The sequence below is a fragment of the Podospora pseudopauciseta genome (genome assembly GCF_035222475.1).
Source record: "Podospora pseudopauciseta strain CBS 411.78 chromosome 7 map unlocalized CBS411.78m_7, whole genome shotgun sequence".
Lineage (NCBI taxonomy): Eukaryota > Fungi > Ascomycota > Sordariomycetes > Sordariales > Podosporaceae > Podospora > Podospora pseudopauciseta.
Window position 1 is genome coordinate 391,261 of NW_026946667.1, and position 18,467 is coordinate 409,727.

An 18,467-nucleotide genomic window follows, 5' to 3' on the forward strand; every position below is an offset into this window, starting at 1 on the left:
TGGGTTAAGACATTATTGGAGTGCCGAGGCTGCACACGATTACGATCAAGCTCATGGTTACGAATCATTTAAATCGGATGTTTACGCCTCTATTTCGCGTCGGACCAGGCAATGAAAATCGAAGATGCGCGCCTCACCATCAGCGTCAGCATTTCCCAACAACACCTTTGTAGAAAGGGAGATGCCCCCTTTTTTTAAGGTTCAGGGGTCAGGTGACTGTCTGCCTGATATTTCAGGTATCAACCAGCTGTCATTCTGGGTGCTGCCACTTGGGTCAAGGGCGGTGGGGCGGTGGTGAGGTAGGCTAGGTGGCCCCTGCGCAAGCAAGGCCAAGTAATTCTTGTAGCGCAGCTCTGGCCACTCCCTGAACAGACCAGCACGCAACCCGATCGGTTTCCATTGTCCAATTCCATTCCATTTCCTGACCGGACAACAACCAACCTAAAGCTTTGCTTTGCCATCACCACGACACGCTAGCTACCTACCTACCCGACCGAAAAGGAAAACGAAGGGATAGAACGCGAGAGAGAGAAACAAGATGTGGCTTGTTAACTGGTGTAAGTATTTTTGGGCAAGGGGTGTTTCGATGGGATGGGAGCGAGATGCTGACGTTTGGGGGATGAACAAACAGTCTACGATGTGCTCTCTTCGCTTGGCTTGTTGAACAAGCATGCCAAGTTGTTGTTTTTGGGCTTGGACAATGCGGGCAAGACGACGCTGTTGCACATGTTGAAGAATGACCGGGTGGCTATTTTGCAGCCTACGTTGCATCCTAGTGCGTATTTGTTGCTGATTGAGGGAGGGAGTAAAGGGGACTGACGACGATGGTGGTTTTTAGCTTCCGAGGAGCTCGCGATCGGTAATGTCAGGTTTACGACTTTTGATTTGGGTGGTCATCAGCAGGGTGAGTCTTTACGTGTGCCCTTTTTGGAGAAGGTTGAATGAATAGGGAGTGCTGACGTGGAATGTGTTGTGGAAAACAGCTCGCCGCCTCTGGAAGGATTACTTCCCCGAAGTCAACGGCATCGTCTTCCTCGTTGACGCCAAGGACCACGAGCGGTTCCCCGAGGCCAAGGCCGAGATTGATGGGCTTCTTTCGATGGAGGAGCTGGCCAAGGTCCCGTTTGTGGTGTTGGGTAACAAGATTGATCACCCGGATGCGGTAAGTGAGGATGAGCTTCGTCACCATTTGGGGATTTACCAGACGACGGGCAAGGGCAAGATTCCGCTGGAGGGGATCCGCCCGATTGAGGTTTTCATGTGCTCGGTTGTGATGAGGCAGGGGTATGGGGATGCTATTCGGTGGTTGTCGCAATATGTTTAGGGGGAGGGGTTTGGATATGGGGGGGAGTGAGGTGACGGGGCGATATGAGGGGCGGTATAAGAGGGTAGTAATGGATGGGGATAAGAATCAATACAGAAGGCCAGTTGCGTTTGCTTGTGTTTGATGGGGGATTGCGGGTGTGGTTGGCTGTTGAACTTGTGGTGTAGGCATGGGTGAGAATGTTTTGAGGCGTTATGATATATGATTTATATTGGAAATGATACTTTTCTACCTGCCTCTCATGCTGATGATGCCGAGCGGGACAGGCTTCGAAAGATGATTGCTAGGCGTACTGGGATGAAGACCCTCCTCGCTAAATATTTTGATGGAAATTATCAGATTGTACACAGGCGCATATTTGGGAGGCATCACAAGATGGTCAACAGGCCTCGTCACATGATAGGCAGATCTACAGATTCGCAGCAAGCTCAAGAATTTCGTTCTTGATTTGCAATGATGATCTTTGTTCTAGTGTAATACCGAGGTGACATAGAAGTCTAGGCAGGACATAAAAGGAGGCTGAAGTTATCCCCAACACTTCGGAAATGAGCCCATAGGTGGAATGATTCCCCGAGTCCACTGGGGATGATGGTCAGAGGGAGGGAGGACGGGACGCAGTGGATGGAGCTTGACGATTCAGGGTTGCATAACCCGGTTCATCGGGGGGGTGTTACCCCAGCTCAAGAAGGGCATATCTGGAAGAGATGAGAAGCGGAAATTTACAGTCCTTGCCTGGACGTTGAAAAGAAAAAGAATAAAGTCTATGATTTTGAGATCATAGCGTGTGTGAGGTTGTGGTAGGGAGGTGACAAGGATAGCTTGGCATATGTTTTCCCCAAGTTTGGGGGTGGATGGAGAGTGCTGCACAGGAGGTGCCACTTTGCCAAAAGCAAACCGACGTCATTCCACTGTCCTCCTGACAGCGGTGCGCGCAGCGGCGGCGGCGACAATTCACCATTTTTGAATCAGCACTTTTTACCCACTAGATTGTTACCTACTGCATCACACTCCGGCGCAAATCAATTTACGACTGAAGGAAGGGCAAAGAGGTGGAAAGAAAAAAAAAAAAAAAAAACTCTGGGAAGCGGCGCGAATATGCTATCTCTTCTCGGGGTTTCTAGGACCGCTTGACGACCGACCACCTTCCAATTTTACCTACCTACCAAGTTTGACACCCTAGTCGTTCTTTTTTTTTTACTCTGCGATACTACACGGAACAACACGAGAAACCAGTGCGCCATTCACCATGGCGGACAAGAACAAAATGACGACGACCCCTATTCCCGACTCTTCCTTCTCGGGGGGTTCGTCTTCTGAAGACAACCACCCCTCCTCACGCCTCAAACTCACCAGCACTACGCACCCCCCGACCGTCCGACCGGATATCGTGCTCCCCTCCAAAACCTACGGTTTCCCCCCGGAAGCGTTCGACTGGGCGAACCTCCCCGACGCGGAGACAAACTTTTTGCCGGCGGAGCATGTAGAAGCGTTTATACAAGCCCTGAGCGCGCCAGACTTTGTGGATGAGAAAGGGGAGGGGCAGAGTGTCAGGTTGAATAGTCCGGGGTTGTTGAGCAGGAGTGGGAGTAATTTGGGTTTTTTTGATGAGAATGAATCGCACGAGTATGGTGGTGGGGGAGGGCAGGAGATGGGGACGGGGACGTTTATCACGGCGAGGAATGATTGGGCGCCGGTTAATGAGCGAGTTGTGAGTAGGGAGGAGACGAAGAAGAAGAGGAGGAGGTTTTTGAGAGGGGATAAGGATAAGGGGGAGAAGAAGAGGAGGCCGAAGTTGGGGTTGAAGGGGTTAGTTGGGTTGACTGGGAGTGGGGAGGGGGGGAGGAGGGGGGGTGGGGGGAGGAGTAAGGATGAGACTAGGGAGGGGCACTTGTATCAGTTGTTGAAATGGCCTTTTTTGTTGATTGTGGGGACGTGGTTGTTGGGGCTGTCGGTTGCGTATCTGGCGACGAGGTCGTATATTTATTTGTATGAGCAGTTTGTTGCGTGGAGGGGGAAGAGGGAGAAGTTGAGGCGGGCGATGAGGGCGACGGGGAATTACAAGCAGTGGGTGGCGGCGGCGAGGAAGATGGATGACTACTTTGGGGTGGCGGAGCAGTGGAAGGAGCAGGATGAGTTTGCGTATTATGATGCGAAGACGGTGAAGAGGGTGTGGGAGGAGATGAGGAGGTCGAGGGAGAAGGCCGAGAGGGCGACAGATGGGGGGGATGAGAAACGGGGGAGGGAGGCGGTGGAGGAGTTGAAGCAGTTGATGGGGGCTTGTGTCAAGAATAATTTTGTGGGGGTGGAGAATCCGAGGTTGTATAGTCAGACGTATTATGGGACGAAGAATTTGGTGCAGAATTTTGTGGATGAGGTGGAGAGGAGTATGAAGTTTTTGTTGGATACGGAGTTGATGAGTAAGGAGGAGAAGAGGGGGTTGTTTAAGGGGATTAGTGCGAACTATGGAAGGACAGCGTTGTGTTTGAGCGGTGGGGCGACGTTTGCGTATTATCATTTCGGGGTGGTGAAGGCGTTGTTGGAGGAGGACAAGTTGCCGGATATCATCACGGGGACGTCGGGTGGTGCGTTGGTTGCTGCATTGGTGGCGACTAGGACGAATGAGGAGCTGAAGCAGCTGCTTGTGCCGGCGTTGGCGCACAAAATCACGGCTTGTAGGGAGCCGATCACGGTTTGGTTCAAGAGGTGGTGGAAGACGGGGGCCAGGTTTGATAGTGTCGACTGGGCTCAGCAGTGCTCTTGGTGGTCGAGGGGGTCGATGACGTTCAAGGAGGCGTATGAACGAACGGGCAGGGTGTTGAATGTGAGCTGCGTGCCGGCTGATCCTCACAGTCCGACAATCCTGTGCAACTACCTGACCAGTCCGGACTGTGTAATCTGGAGTGCCGTGATTGCATCAGCAGCGGTCCCGGGTATTCTGAACCCAGTGGTGCTGATGATGAAGACGAGAGAGGGCAAGCTAGTGCCGTACTCTTTTGGCCACAAGTGGAAGGATGGCAGTTTGAGAACGGACATCCCAATCAAGGCGCTTAATCTTCACTTCAACGTCAACTTTACCATTGTCAGCCAGGTTAACCCCCACATCAACCTGTTCTTCTTCTCGTCGAGAGGTTCGGTTGGCCAGCCCGTGACGCATCGTAGGGGGCGGGGCTGGAGAGGAGGGTACCTTGGCTCGGCCGTGGAGCAGTATATCAAGCTGGACCTGACAAAATGGCTCAGGGTGTTGAGGCAGTTGGAGTTGCTACCGCGGCCGTTGGGACAGGACTGGTCCATGCTGTGGTTGCAGACCTTTGGGGGAACAGTCACCATCTGGCCCAACGCCAAGGTCACGGATTTCTTTGGCATCTTGAGCGATCCTGACGAGGCCAAGCTGGCGCGCATGATCCACGAAGGGCAGCAGAGCGCTTTTCCCAAGATCAAGTTTGTTGCCAACCGTTTGAGAGTGGAGAGGCTGGTGGAGCGAGGCAGGAGGGAGAACAGGCCTGGGTTTGATGCCTCTGTTGCCAATGACGAAGGCAAGACTGTGCCGGATAGGCGGGGCAGTGTTGATAGTTTGTTGAGTGATGATGATTTGAACCGGCTGCTCGATCGCCAGAAGCAGAGGCGGCGCAATGACGACGGCAATCTCACGGCGACGGAGTATGAGACTACGGATGTGGATGGGGGGTTGACTGATGGGGAGACAATGCCGGGTGGGGGGCAGAGAAACATGAACATTGATGGGGGTGAAACGGAGGTGGATTTCAACTCGGGACGTCGGGCGGCGGGGAAGTTGTTGCTTTAGACTTTTGTGTTTTTGCATTGCAATCATGGTTGGTTTGATAGAGGAGCAACGGTACCAGCAAGAACACATGTAGCAGTTTATATTCTAGAGGAGACGGTGAGATTTTTTAGGCTGTATAATTGACGAGTTATGATAGCTTTCTCGGTTTTCTGATTAGTCTTAACTATTCCAACTGTCAACCTGTCAATGCTCTGTGTGTAGGTAGAACCAGGTCCTCCTTCACCTCAATTGGTCGTGTTTGCTGCCCAGCTTGCTTCCACGCTTGCTCCTTAATTCCGGAGCAACTCCCACCATGCCTTATATACCTCTTCCTGCACTCCACATTTCAACAAAACAGAACCGGAAGCTGCTCTCATAACCTCTAGTGGTCAGGTCACACCTTGCTAATCACTAACATATTTGAGTAGATTTCCTCCTCCAAAAAGTGAAGTGTTCAACCCAACTATGGGGAGAATCTCCACGGTGGTGACATACACGGCTGTGTTTACCAAACCAAATCGTTACCATTGATTCACAGCATCTGGGTGTACTAAATACGGAGTTATCCCGCTGGACATCTTATCCCGGCTTGCGGTCACCTCTGAGTGACCGTCGGTCGGTCTTCAATCTGCCAATCCACCATCTAACTTTAACTTGTCCAATATTATTTAATTAAGCATTGATCACCATAAGTACCGTAAGGGCTAATGGAACTTATCAAGTAAGTCAAACCCCCCTTCTAGATGCTAGATGTGATAAGTAGGTGTGAGAGAGGTGATGGTTCATTTTTTCAGCCTTGGTTTTTTTCTTGCTGGTTTCTTGTTACGCGACCCTCAGGGATTTTGACTGACTGTTAAAGTCTGACATGTCGATTGAGATTGTAGTGCTGATAGTCTGGAGTTGAATAATATGTTGTTGCCTCCCCCCTAACCCATCTGTCTTGGCACACGGTCCACATCTCCAACCAACGTCAACACCAAGACCACATCTATCCTTCAACATCACCATGTCAACAACAGCGACAACAACAAGTAAAATGATATCCCAAACCATCTCCACCCTCTACAGCATCCTTTCAACAATACCCCCATCTCAATACTGCCAATCCTTCTTCCTCTTCGCCGCAGCAGCCGTCTCGGCGATTGCAGTCCTCCCTTCAGACCTCAAGCAAATCCTCGTCGACTATGGCGCCCGGGCATCTTCACCAAAACCGAGCAACAACGCCGTGTTGTCATGGCTGTCAACCCTGACGAAACACACCCAGGTCCCGCACTCGTGGTTTGCAATCTTTTACGTTGTGTCAGTGGCCTGGTCGGTGTTTTGGCTGGGGCAGTTCCTCTCCGGTGGACAGGTCATCAAGTTCATTGCAGAACAAGAGGTGGAATATGGAGGGAACGGGAAAGGGATGGGGTCGGTGCAAGTGCTGGCCGGGTGGGCAATGATGTTCCTCCAGGGGGCGAGGAGGACGTGTGAACACTTGTTTGTGGTGAGGGCTTCGAGCACGTCGACGATGTGGGTTGTTCACTGGGTGCTTGGGTTGGGGTTTTACTTGGGGGTTGGGGTGGGGGTTGGAGTTGGGGGGGCGGGTGAGTTTTTTCTTTTTCATAGTGAAGGAGAAAGATGTGTGTGTGCTGACAATGATGATAGATGCTATCTTGAACCGGCGAACATTAGAGTTGAGCAGGGAGGAGATGGTTAAGCTTGGTGTTGCGGTCCCGGTGTTCTTCTACGCCTGGGCCAACCAGTACAAATCTCACAAACATTTGGCTGGACTAAAGAAATATTCACTGCCTACCGAGGGACTGTTCAGGTGGTTCGTCTGCGCTCATTACACTTGCGAGTGTTTGCTGTACTTGTCTATGGCTGTGGCTACGGCTCCGGAGGGAGTTTGGTTCAACAGGACGCTGGTGTGCGCGTTGGCTTTTGTGGTGGTTAACCTTGGCGTTACGGCTTCTGGGACGAGGAGGTGGTATGAAGAAAAGTTTGGGAAAGGGGCGGTGGAGGGGAGGTGGAATATGATTCCGTTTGTGTTTTAAGTGGATGGTAGTGGAGGGCAAGCACGGCAGCGTTAAGAAACGATTACCACATCAAAAAAGTTCACCATCATTCATAGCAACAAGGACAACACGTGAGGAGCTTTTTCGACCCAAGAATTCGGCCTTGGTTCCCGTCAATTTTGTTCAGCATCAAAGTGGCCCATCTGCCTCGGCCGAGTCCGGAAATTCAGTACCTGGCCGGTGTTTTCTCAGGGACGCTTAAACATCAGTCCCAGCTTATTTCCCAGTTTGGAGACTTTGAGTACATCCCGATACGTCAGGCTGATACGTGTCCGCCGCTGGTTCAGGCCGTCTTTGTATAGCTCCGGAGAACGCAAGAGGTCCCAGTTCACAATCGTCTTCCCCGACAACTCTACATCGGTTGCGATAGGCTCGATGCCATGGAGATACTCTGTGTAGAGATCCGCGGTTGTGATCAAGAGACTCCGGGGCTCTTGGAGGATGCGCCAGACAGGCTCCAGGTCCAAAGCGCCGTCTTCCTTGCTCTTGTACAGGTTCAAGCAGAGGGTAGAACCGAGACTCACGGTGCAAACGACGGGGTGGTAGGCGCCGCCGTCCTTGTGTGGCATGATGCCGGTGTTTGGAGGGTATTCGTTGATCAGGACATGGTTTGGTCGTTGGTGAGGGCTGTTATGAAACACGTTCTCGGGTTGGCTGTCAGATAGTGGGATCGAGAGGAGACGTGCGACGACGGGTTGTTCGAGCCAGTCGGGGAGTGGCCGGGCATCGAGAAGGGTGTTTTTGACGAGATCGGATGGCCATGTTTGGAGGCGCCTATGAGTGAGTTGTCGCCATCTCGCTTTCGGAGCTGCGTTGACCTTTTTGCATGTTCGCGATTAGAGGCAACGAGGTAGGGGGCCCGAATCAAACTGGGCACATTATTACCTTGTCCAATATCGCCTTTTCCTCTTCTTCGGTGATGAAATCTGAGATGTAGTAGCAGGCGGGTGGAAGGGCTTTGATCTTCTTGTCCTCGAGGGTGTGTGGCAGGTCGAGGGGTCGAGAAGAAGAAGAAGAGGTGTCGTTGTCGTCCATGGTGGTTAGCCTGTCTGAGAGCCTTGCCCTTTCCCCGCTTGTCCGAGAGGTCTGTCTTATGCGAGGATGGCCAAACGGGCCAGCCGAAGAGGCGAAGCAGCTCAGCAGCGGTGAGTGGTGGGCTTGAGTGGTTGGGAAAAAAGGAAAAAGTCTGACAGAAAGATTATGTAGAGCGGCCTCCCAAAGCTAAATTGAGGGGCCCTGCTTTGGGGTGAGTTTTGTTGAAGGGTGACAAATTCCGAACCAGGCGGCAGGGGTCAACAAAGAGAAAAAGAGGGGAAACAGTGAAGCACGAAGGGACTGCACAGCGTTCGGGAACGGCGTCTGTGAAACATGACGGGGGGCCAGTTCACGAGTGGTGCCGTCGCTGCACGAAAAGGTCCAGAATGACCTACATGCACAAGGCCGCCCAATGTTGAATCTACGGGCCTTGGCGCTAACCCCAAAGGTCCAACTAATGCAGGGCAAAAAAGCCCGGGGAGGCGGCGAGCTTTTTCGAGGCCCTTTTGATTCTTGTAGGTACACGGTATCTGCACTGAAAAGGAGGGGAGTCATCAGGCAACAGACGGTGATACGGCCGCTACCTGGAAGAGGCAACAGATCAACGTTTAAACACTCAAATGGATGGCCCAGGCTTGACAGGATAGCGGTGTACCTTGATATTTCTTGTTATTTTCAGAAACAGTCGTGACAAAACAACCCACATAAAAAAATGGGGGAGATTGCGGCCTTCTCGACAATTGAGCTCAGTCCAGGCTGCCCTGTTGAAGGCTTGGAACACACCCAACTGGCACCCACGGCACCCTGGTCGAACGCGTCGGAAAAAGCATTGTCTCCAGGGATTAAGCAGACGACGGTGGTAGGACACAACAGGGCCAATCAGCACGGTGGCGATCAGACTTTGATCTGGGAATCTCCAACTTCCCGCCTATTCCAGGTGCTGGGCCTTGCTGAGTGCTGAGTGGTTCGCTCTTGGCTGAGGTGCCAGTGGGTGCTTTACTAGGTACGCTCCATTCTGCTGCTGGCCTGGTGCTGCTGCCATCCTGCCATCCTGCCATCCATCCATTGTTTCCCGTTCCTTGGTGAGGACCGTCTCCTTTCACCAAACACACGCTCACGCTCACGCTCACGCTCGCGCTTTCACCCATCGCCAACCCGCGCGCAACTTCCCACCGGCGCGCCCATCTCCATCCCATAAAACCCCCTAGCCTAATCTTGGAACCTTATCCAATCCCGCGAGCCGTGGTGGTCGTTTGATTCGTTTCTCTCTCGTGTGTCACTTTTTGACCCGCCTCTACACTCACCTCCAGCTGCCACTGGCTCAGTGTTCAGTCACCTGCTCTGCGCTGCAGTCTGCACTTTCTTTGCGAAGAACACTACTCTATTTTGTCGCATCATTGTCGACATCCTGATTCAATCACCACGCGTTCCTGCTGTCCTCTCGATCGAATTCCCGGGCCACCCAGCGACCAGGATGGTGCACAGCGGCTCTTGTTTCTCGAATTAAATGACATGGATGCGCAGAATGCTGTCGAGCCCGCCTCCACGAAGCCTGCTGCTTCTCCCAAGCGCCTGGCAACAGGAACCGACGCCGACCAACCCAGGTCCTCCGCCGTGACCAAGTTGTCCCAGATCGCCAAACCCGAGCTGTCCGTCAAGGACAACAGGGACCACCACAGCAGCAGCAGTAGGCCGAGTGCGGCCGGCTCGCAATCACACTCCCAACACCAACACACCTCACATACTTATTCCCACTCTCACTTGCACGATGACGATGCCGGCGATGGGAACTCTGATGCCGAAACCATTGTCCTGCCTGGCAAAGATGGCCAACACTCACCGTCCAAGGTACGCAAGATCATCAAACACGAGGACAAGAGCGATGGGGAAGAGGCTCCACTCCCAGCCGCACCCTCGCTCAGTCGCAAGCCCTCCACCCTGAAACATGACCGAGAAGGTGAGAGCAACAGCAACAGCAACAGAGCAGACCGGGCAGACAGAGCAGACAGAAAAGACCGGGGCGACAAGGCCGACCGTGCTGAAAAGCCAAGCAGGTCGGCATCCGCTGTCCGCAATGGTCCCAGCGGACCCAGTGATAGCGCCGCCGCGCTGGCCGGCAGGAAGAAGAAGCATCCCGGTGATAGGGCCAAATTGAAAGACGGGTCCAGCGGTTTGAGCTCCGCGCCTGCGTCTCCACCTCAGCAGCGTCGTCGTCGGTCTTCGAATGCGCACTCCAAGTCGGATTCAGAAACTGCACCTGTGGATTCTCCCAAAATTTCATCAAGAGAAAAGCTGCCAAAATCTGCTGCCGATAAGCTGGTGCCTCACAAGAGAAAGGCCCCCAAGCCCGAGTCTGACGACGAAAGAGAAAGCCGCAAGGTTCGTCGACAACGAATTTCAGGCTCTGGCCTTGACGCGTCTCGCAAACCACACCTTCCCTCGGCCAAAACAAGCCATCACGAGGTCCACACCTCGACTCGCACTCGATCTCCATCACCGCACTCCCGAGCTTCTCACCGCCGTAGCATCTCAACCCATCTTCCCGCCTCATCGTCCAACGGCCTCGGCCAAAAGAAAAAGCGGGTTCCCGCGCCGCTCCAGTCGACCGACTATCACTCTGACGAGTCGTCTGTGAGCGGCAGCCCGTACCCTCGCAGCTCCAAGCTGCGCAGTCTAACCACCCCAGCGACGGCGGAATCGACCATCTCTCCCGCCAAGATGGCCCCCCACAAAAAGCACCTCGACGCCCACGGTCAAACCCACCTGGCCAGGGCCTGTGCCAAGGGTGAGTATGAGAATGCAAAGGCCCGTCTCGCTGCCCGACCCGAAGATATCAATGTTGCCGATTATGCTGGGAACACGCCACTTCAAATTGCAGCACTGAATGGGTACGACGACATTGTGAAACTTTTGGTAGATGCCGGCTGCAATCTGGAATGTTTCAACAACGAAAAGGACACCCCACTTCTCGATGCGGTCGAAAACGGACATCTCGAAGTCGTCAACATTCTGCTTGCGGCAGGCGTCAATCCCCGAAAGGCTAACGCTTATGGAGAGGAGCCTATCGCTAGGATCAACGAAGATTCAGAACATGCCGATGAGATCAGAAAGGCTTTACAGGAAGCAAAGAAAAATATGGGTGATCGTCGACTCACTTCGGAGGATCATCATTTGGACCATCCCGATACCTTGTCGTCGCATGGGAATGAAAGTCCCCGACGATCGCCTGGTGCCTCCAGCTCCATCCACGCCATCGGAGGGCGAAGAGCAGGTACCGTCAGGGCGAACAAGACCAGCAATCACTTACTTTACATGCCGATGGACGACAAGACTCTCCGATTGGCAGCCGCCCGTGGTGACGAGGAAACGGTTACGCGCATCCTCCAGGTTCGGGAGGCTTTCGACGATCCAGAGTCCATGGTTGCGGCGGCACGCGGTGGCCATGAAATGGTTATGCAGCTGTTGCTGGCTCTCGGCAAAGCGAATCCCGACCCTCCACCCATTCCATCTGCGGAAAATAGCGAGTATGCCACACCAATGCTGGCGGCGATTGGGCAAGAGAACCTTAATGTGATTCGACTCCTGCTCGCCCAAAATGACTTTGATCCCACGAAACGGTACAAAGGGGAGACATACTATGAGATTGCTCGGCGAAGGAAGGGTCCGAACTGGGGAGATGAGGAACACATTCTGAAGAACGCCTATGATGAGTACAAAAAGTCGCACAAGGATGGCTCCAAGACTCGATCCCCAAACAGACGAGAGCAGGAGAGGGAGGCTCGGCGAAATAGGGCTGAAGTCAAAGACGAAACGGCTGCGCGGTCGTCCCACAAGCGAAAAGCCTCCAGCCCTACACGGGAGCCCAAGAAATCCACCACGTCCAAGCTTGCTGCCAGCCCACGAGAAAAACCTCGATCAGGTTCTTTTCCCGCCCACCCCGACGACCAGACTTCGCCTAAACGTGGTCCCGGCAGACCCAAGAAGGATGACCGGATACCCACCATCGCCATATCAGATCGCGAAGCCTCCCCTGCAGGAAGAGCTCCGAAAGTCAAGCGTGTGGAGTCTGATATGGCTGTTTCTGCGTCAGAGGGTGAAGCTGTTAAGCCAAGACGGAAGTTGATGACCGCTAAGGAGTACCACAAGGACAAGCAGCAGCAGCAGCAGCAGCAGCAACAACAACAACAACAACAACAACGTCGGCAGAGCATAACTTCTAGTGCGTCGTCGATGAATATTCCGTCTAGTCCTAGGGATGAGCCTGAGAAGTTGGCGAAGACGGAGAAATACCATGATCGGACAAAGGCTCTTAAGAGGGACGAGTCTCGTGATCGGCTCTCTGTCTCAGGTGAGAGTACTGGTAAGCGGTACAGATCAAGTGCCACCCCGCCGCATCCTAGCATTATGGAGAAGGACGCCGGTGAAGCGCCTACTAAGAGAAGACGCTTGGATGTTCCAGAAGGCAAGGAGAAACGGCCCAAGCCAAGCCACTCTGACGATAGGCTTTTGAAGGCGCCTGCGCCACGCGAAACGGTATCTGCATCAGGATCTGTGGCGGGCTCTCGTATGAGCTCCAAGACGCGGGATGACGACGACAGAAAACCCACCCCCAAACCCAAAAAGGTGGAGGAACACGCTAGGAGAGAATCTGGGAAATCCAACTCTTCCGATAACAGTATACATGTCAAGTCCGAAGATCCAGACGTGGAGATGCCGGATGCTGATGCGCCCGCAAAGGAACCTTCTCAACAGCGGAGGAGGGAGGAGGAGGAGAAGAAGAAGAAACTAGGCGAAGCTGAAATTGCAGCCCGTGAAGCCAGAAGGAAGGAGGAAGATAAGAGGCGGAAAGAGGAAGAAGAAAAGGAGAAGGAGAAGGAAAGAGAACGGGAAAAGGAACGATCTCGCCTTGCAGAGGAGGCCAAGCGTCGTGCCGAGACAGAAGCCCAACAACGAGCCCAGGAAGAGCAACGACGAAAAGAAGCCGAAGAAAAGCAACGAAGAGAAGACGAGGAACGCAGAAAACGCGAGGAAGAGGAACGTAAGCAACGAGAACAGGAGGAGCGACGTCGGCATGAAGAGGAAGAGCGCAAGCGACGAGAAGAAGAGAAGAAGGCCGAAGAGGAGAGAAGACGCAAAGAGGAAGAGGAGCGGAGGAAGCGGGAGGAGGACGAGCGGTTGCGGAGGGAGCAGGTTGAGCGTGAAGCTGCTGAAGAAGCCCGACGGCAGCGTGAGGAAGAGGAGCGCAAGGAGCATGAACGCAAGGAGCGCGTGCTTCGTGAAGAGGAGCGCAGGCGTGCCGAGCGTGCAGCCAGAGAGGCCGAACAGCGGCGGTTGCGTGCTGAGCAAGAACGTGCTCGTCTGGCCAAACTCCCTCCACTTTTGCGCTGGCTCGAAAGCGCCGTCAACCCCAAGTTGCCAGAGGTTGCCGAGAAATTCAGCACCATGCAGGGTGTTCGCTACGATTGCATCCGCCCCGAGGCCAACGGCACTTTGGACGGCAGAGAACAATGGCTTCTCAACACCCAAGTGGCCCTTCTTCTGGGAGAGAAGGATTTGGAGCTCTCGCGATGTAAGTGCTTGGCTCGACATGTGACATGACAATTGCAGATTTGCTAACGAGTGCACACAGATACTGCATGGACACGGATCCCTGTCTCGCAAACCGCGAAGCGCATCATCTGGCGCCTGGAGTCGGACCGTTATGCGCTGACTACACCCAGTCTCTATGAGCTCGGCAGGCAGCTCCCCGATTACTACGAAGGGCACGACCCTGAGCAGATGGGTTACCTCACTCTAGAGCGGCTCCGGAATGAGGCTTGGGAGAAGTTTTCGGCCATGGATATGTTCTTCGTCAAAGTAAGCTCGTCACGGTGTCAATCTTGTGCAAAAAATACTAACGTGGACCAGGCATCTGATTTCATGTTCATCATCCCGACCATCTACCATCTTCGCAATGTGAAACTCTCGATGGCATATCTGGAACTACCAGACCCGGACGCTGAGCCCGTCAATTGGGTGGTTCATCAAAAGTGGAGAAGTGACCCTCAAGCACACATCTTGGGAGGGTTTGCGCCCACAAGCAAGCATTACATGAATGGCGAGCTCCTCCACGAGGACAAACCGATCTTGAGGGAGGCAAGCACTTCTCCAGTTCCTTTCCGTTGCCGGCGGATTCCTCGGCACGGCCTTATGGCCATAGCCCGGGATGACCCAGCATATAACCAGTTCTTCAAGGACAACGGCGGAGACGGGTCTGTTGAGAATGCAGAGTCGCCCCTCCTTCCCAACGGCGTACACTCGTCACCCACGAGCACGTCGTCCCCCTTGATGGCTCAATCAATCGATGGTGCCATGTCACCAACAATGGCCATGGCGACAGCCCCCAATGGAGCTGCCAACCAGCCAATTTCGCCATCCTCAGAATCGGGGCCAGCACAGGCCCGCCCACTGGTCAACGGCATCCACGGGCTGGTCAATGGTGACACAGTATAGATGGTCACCGTATCCAACACAGCAGGATATCAGTACACTCGATTGCTTCTTTTTGGGAGAGGAGGATGATTTGCTCAGAGTTGATGCGTGTTGAATTGGATGGCTTGCCTTGGATCTCATATCTTTTCACCCACCTTACCAACTAAACAACGAAGTTTCGGGAGATACCCTTGATTTGGCAGCAAGCTTTGCCTCATGTCGGGAGTACAATGTTCATCATCATGTTCATGGAATGGTTGTTATGTGGAGGCGGCGGCCATCAAGATATACGTATATGGAGTCGTCGGTTTGGGTTTTTGGGCGGTGATTTTACATGGGAAAGAGAGGCAGTTGTGGTTTATAGGGCACGTTTGCCAGGGCGATGCAATTCGGTGCTATGTTATATTATGAGGAGGACATTGGGGTTGTGCTGTATATATATGAAATCTTATAACTATGAAACTAAAACAAATATGGGAAAGGAATAATGACGATGGGAAGTGTAGTTGTTGAGTTCTATTGAGCAAGTGGCACACAGTAACATCAGATGGCCCCGCAAGCTTGAAGCACAGGCCTGGAGGTGGCGATTGAGACGGTGCCAAGGGCGGCAGGCAGGCCCTCTTGTTGAATTTTGCCCCACCATCAAAATTCCCCACGACATCGACCTTGGGAATACCTTCTGGAGAAGGACCGCAGAGTAACGAGCGAGGCTACAAACGCCCGTCATCAGAGAACGAATCCGGACATCGACACATAGAGATACCGTCCTTCCGCGCCAGGAAGACAACACCGCAATCATGTCGACCACAGTGGAAAAGGTGCGGCAACCTCCCCCTCCAGAGCACAGGATACATGGCAAGCTAACCAAGATGCGCGCAAACAGATCAAGGAGGTCGAGCTCGAAGTATGTCTATCCCATCTCACATCCCCATAGATTACGACCCACGAACACGACGACTTACATGAATGATTTTCTCCCCTGTCTAGATGGCTCGCACCCAAAAGAACAAGGCCACCTCATACCATCTCGGTCAGCTCAAAGCCAAGCTCGCCAAACTCAAACGCGAGCTCCTCACCCCCTCGGGCGGCGGCGGCGGTGGCGGCGCCGGCTTCGACGTCGCCCGCACCGGTGTCGCCTCCATCGGCTTCATCGGCTTCCCCTCGGTCGGCAAATCAACCCTCATGTCCCATCTCACCGGCCAGCACTCGGAAGCGGCCGCCTACGAGTTCACGACCTTGACCTCGGTCCCGGGTCAGGTGGTGTACAATGGTGCGCCGCTGCAGATGATTGATTTGCCTGGTATCATCGAGGGTGCCAAGGACGGTCGTGGTAGAGGTCGCCAGGTTATTGCTGTGGCGAAGACGTGCAACTTGATCTTCATTGTGCTGGATGTGAACAAGCCGTTGACGGACAAGAGGGTGATTGAGGCGGAGTTGGAAGGGTTTGGGATCAGGATCAACAAGGAGCCACCGAATATCACGTTCAAGAAGAAGGATAAGGGTGGACTGAATATCACGAGCACGGTGCCGTTGACGCATATCGATAACGATGAGATCAGGGCTGTGATGAGCGAGTACAAGATCAGCTCGGCTGATATTGCTATCCGCTGCGATGCCACCATCGACGACTTGATCGATATTCTCGAGGCGAAGAGCAGAAGTTATATTCCTGTCATTTACGTGCTCAACAAGATCGACAGCATCAGCATTGAGGAGTTGGACCTGCTGTACCGGATTCCCAACTCTGTGCCCATCAGCTCGGAGCACGGGTGGAATATTGATGAGCTGATGGAGGCTGCGTATGTTTTTCCCTCGTCGAACTCAATTCTTGTGTAACTGGGTGGCTAACCTAACTCCGCAACAGCTGGGAAAAACTCAAGCTCGTCCGCGTCTACACAAAGCCCAAGGGCCGCATGCCCGACTACGACGCGCCGGTTGTGCTCCGGTCCAACAAGTGCACCGTGGAGGATTTCTGCAACACGATCCACAAGAGCATCTTGGAGCAGTTCAAGGTGGCGATTGTGTACGGCAAGTCGGTGAAGCACCAGCCGCAAAGGGTGGGGTTATCGCACGAGTTGGCGGATGAGGATATTGTTACTATTATCAAGCGGTAAAGTAGCCCTTCGCAAGCGCTATCAGCTTCGAGCCGGCTCTGTTTTTTGGCAGAACGAACGGGCTCATGGGACGCCGCGGGAGTTGGGGTATGATGGGGGGTTCTAGAACTCGGCAGGGAGGGATGAAGAAGCGACAATGCCACAAGGGAGAGATGACAGCTGCTATGTTCAGTTTGCGTCTGCGGCTGGCTTGTATCCCTTAGAGAGAGAGAGAGAGAGAGAGAGAGAGAGAGAGAGAGAGAGAGAGAGAGAGAGAGAGCAAACAAACCCAACCCAGGCACGTGGAGGGGGGAGAAATGGTTGTGAATGAGGTAAGGAGGGGGGACATGGGACTTTTTAGCGGCGTTTTGGGGGTACAGAAGGTATTTAGCTGTACCGGCAAAAGATATGGAATTGGGAAAAACGAGAATGACCTTTAGGAGCTAGAAGTGGGGATATGAGCTGGAGGATGTTATATATCATGTACTTTTTGTGTGTATATGAAACGTTGATGATACCTACCTTGCTTGCTTCAGAAGCATATCAACTTGACGGCTGAAATCAGTCATCACCAAGAAGCACATGAACAACAAAAATTGACAGCCGAAGACCTTGTTTCGGTCAGTGTCTTACACTCAAGGGCTGTTCAACGGTTTGAATCTCCTTGTCCATTTTATCGATTTAGTTCAAACTCGGGCACCCACCAAAATCTTTGTGCGTAATCCCCCGGGGGATTTGTATACCTTTTTAGCCACATACCTATCTGAAAGAAGTCAGAACGAGAATTGTTTGGAATTCATTCATTCACTCACCCCGGTACGGGTTCGGGACCCTCTAAATCTCGCATTTATGCACCGTACATATTCGAGAGAAAATCTCAGTTTAATAGCTAAGCTCCGTTAAAAGCTAGGTAAGTGAGATATACAAGTATATCGAGTCAAAACTACTACCGAACACGCAAGGATCCTCTTCTGACTTCGGTTCAAACTGGTAGGGGGTTTTGGTCAAGTGGGTGGATGGGTAGTGGTGAGAGGGCTGGAAGACATGGGGGTTTAAATGGGGCCTGATGGAGCATCTACCTTAGTGTTGAGTAACATCTCGGCCGGGAGGGGGCGTCGTGGGCGAAGGGGCTGGTGGTTTTTTGTCTTGATATTTTGTACATGAATTTCTCTCCCTTGCTCTACTGAGATTGCTACGGCGAGTTACCTATGGTTGAGCTACATGTGTGGTGTTAAAGAGTCACGGGCGGTTGGGGGTTCCAAGGGGCGGTGGGTAATAAGAAGAGTAGTGCGAGTCCTGGTTTAAAGTTGGCATCTTGTATGGGACTTAAAACTAGACATGTCTCTCTATCGCTTCTATTTTCAAAACTGGAATAACTTCGTTTTTGGGTCGTGAAGTTGTTTCTCAGTTTGGGCTGCTATGCGCGTCTTGACTAGTGAGGGCTCCGAAAGTCGTGATGATAAACTCGGAGAGGGTTCAAGCATGTATATCTCGGGCATTATAAGATTGTGTGTTCTTTGTGAGAGAGTAGGTAAGCTTGAAATCAACGGGGGCATGAAGTGTTGGAGTTTTTGTTCTTTTTTTTGTAGCTTGCTACCCCGTTATTTGAACTTCGAAGAATACCATGGCACCGGGGAGATATAACAAGAAGCCTTTTTCTCGTGGGATGACATATCACATCCCTTCTCATAGTAGGACGGGACATT

The 18,467-nt window shown here is 52.8% G+C and overlaps 6 protein-coding genes across 6 annotated transcripts; 5 read left to right on the forward strand and 1 right to left on the reverse strand.

Moving 5' to 3' along the window:
- The first annotated feature begins 213 nt into the window (after positions 1–213).
- SAR1 (COPII coat GTPase) lies at positions 214–1,566 on the forward strand. Its single transcript, XM_062915230.1, has 4 exons — positions 214–557; positions 632–775; positions 839–904; positions 984–1,566. The coding sequence occupies exons 1-4, from the start codon at positions 539–541 to the stop codon at positions 1,322–1,324; spliced, it is 570 nt and encodes a 189-aa protein (XP_062761413.1). The 5' UTR covers positions 214–538; the 3' UTR covers positions 1,325–1,566.
- A 1,004-nt stretch (positions 1,567–2,570) lies between these two features.
- QC763_702140 (uncharacterized protein) lies at positions 2,571–5,126 on the forward strand (the record flags this gene model as incomplete). The annotated part of the gene is made up of 1 exon (XM_062915229.1): positions 2,571–5,126. The coding sequence occupies one exon, from the start codon at positions 2,571–2,573 to the stop codon at positions 5,124–5,126; it is 2,556 nt and encodes an 851-aa protein (XP_062761414.1).
- A 985-nt stretch (positions 5,127–6,111) lies between these two features.
- DFG10 (3-oxo-5-alpha-steroid 4-dehydrogenase) lies at positions 6,112–7,141 on the forward strand (the record flags this gene model as incomplete). Its single annotated transcript, XM_062915228.1, has 2 exons — positions 6,112–6,691; positions 6,753–7,141. The coding sequence occupies 2 exons, from the start codon at positions 6,112–6,114 to the stop codon at positions 7,139–7,141; spliced, it is 969 nt and encodes a 322-aa protein (XP_062761415.1).
- Positions 7,142–7,184: 43 nt separating this feature from the next.
- Positions 7,185–8,599, reverse strand: QC763_702120 (uncharacterized protein). The gene is made up of 2 exons (XM_062915227.1): positions 8,048–8,599; positions 7,185–7,980 (listed from the first exon to the last, which is right to left on the reverse strand). The coding sequence occupies exons 1-2, from the start codon at positions 8,195–8,197 to the stop codon at positions 7,351–7,353; spliced, it is 780 nt and encodes a 259-aa protein (XP_062761416.1). The 5' UTR covers positions 8,198–8,599; the 3' UTR covers positions 7,185–7,350.
- Positions 8,600–8,889: 290 nt separating this feature from the next.
- QC763_702110 (uncharacterized protein) lies at positions 8,890–14,689 on the forward strand (the record flags this gene model as incomplete). The annotated part of the gene is made up of 3 exons (XM_062915226.1): positions 8,890–13,766; positions 13,827–14,053; positions 14,105–14,689. The coding sequence occupies exons 1-3, from the start codon at positions 9,710–9,712 to the stop codon at positions 14,687–14,689; spliced, it is 4,869 nt and encodes a 1,622-aa protein (XP_062761417.1). The 5' UTR covers positions 8,890–9,709.
- Positions 14,690–15,465: 776 nt separating this feature from the next.
- On the forward strand, positions 15,466–17,399 carry RBG1 (GTP-binding protein rbg1; the record flags this gene model as incomplete). The annotated part of the gene is given in 5 exon segments (XM_062915225.1): positions 15,466–15,486; positions 15,552–15,572; positions 15,656–16,467; positions 16,533–17,032; positions 17,045–17,399. The coding sequence occupies 4 exon segments, from the start codon at positions 15,466–15,468 to the stop codon at positions 16,780–16,782; spliced, it is 1,104 nt and encodes a 367-aa protein (XP_062761418.1). The 3' UTR covers positions 16,783–17,032; positions 17,045–17,399.
- Positions 17,400–18,467: the final 1,068 nt, after the last annotated feature.

What these genes read in the sequence shown, in the direction of transcription:
- SAR1 (XM_062915230.1), top strand. An exon ending in GCAGCCTACGTTGCATCCTA is followed by an intron (nt 776 to 838) that starts GTGCGTATTTGT and finishes GGTGGTTTTTAG; the next exon opens with CTTCCGAGGAGCTCGCGATC. An exon ending in TTTGGGTGGTCATCAGCAGG is followed by an intron (nt 905 to 983) that starts GTGAGTCTTTAC and finishes TGTGGAAAACAG; the next exon opens with CTCGCCGCCTCTGGAAGGAT.
- QC763_702120 (XM_062915227.1), bottom strand. Translation starts at nt 8,197, where the DNA reads ATGGACGACAACGACACCTCTTCTTCTTCTTCTCGACCCCTCGACCTG. An exon ending in AAAAGGCGATATTGGACAAG is followed by an intron (nt 7,981 to 8,047) that starts GTAATAATGTGC and finishes ACATGCAAAAAG; the next exon opens with GTCAACGCAGCTCCGAAAGC.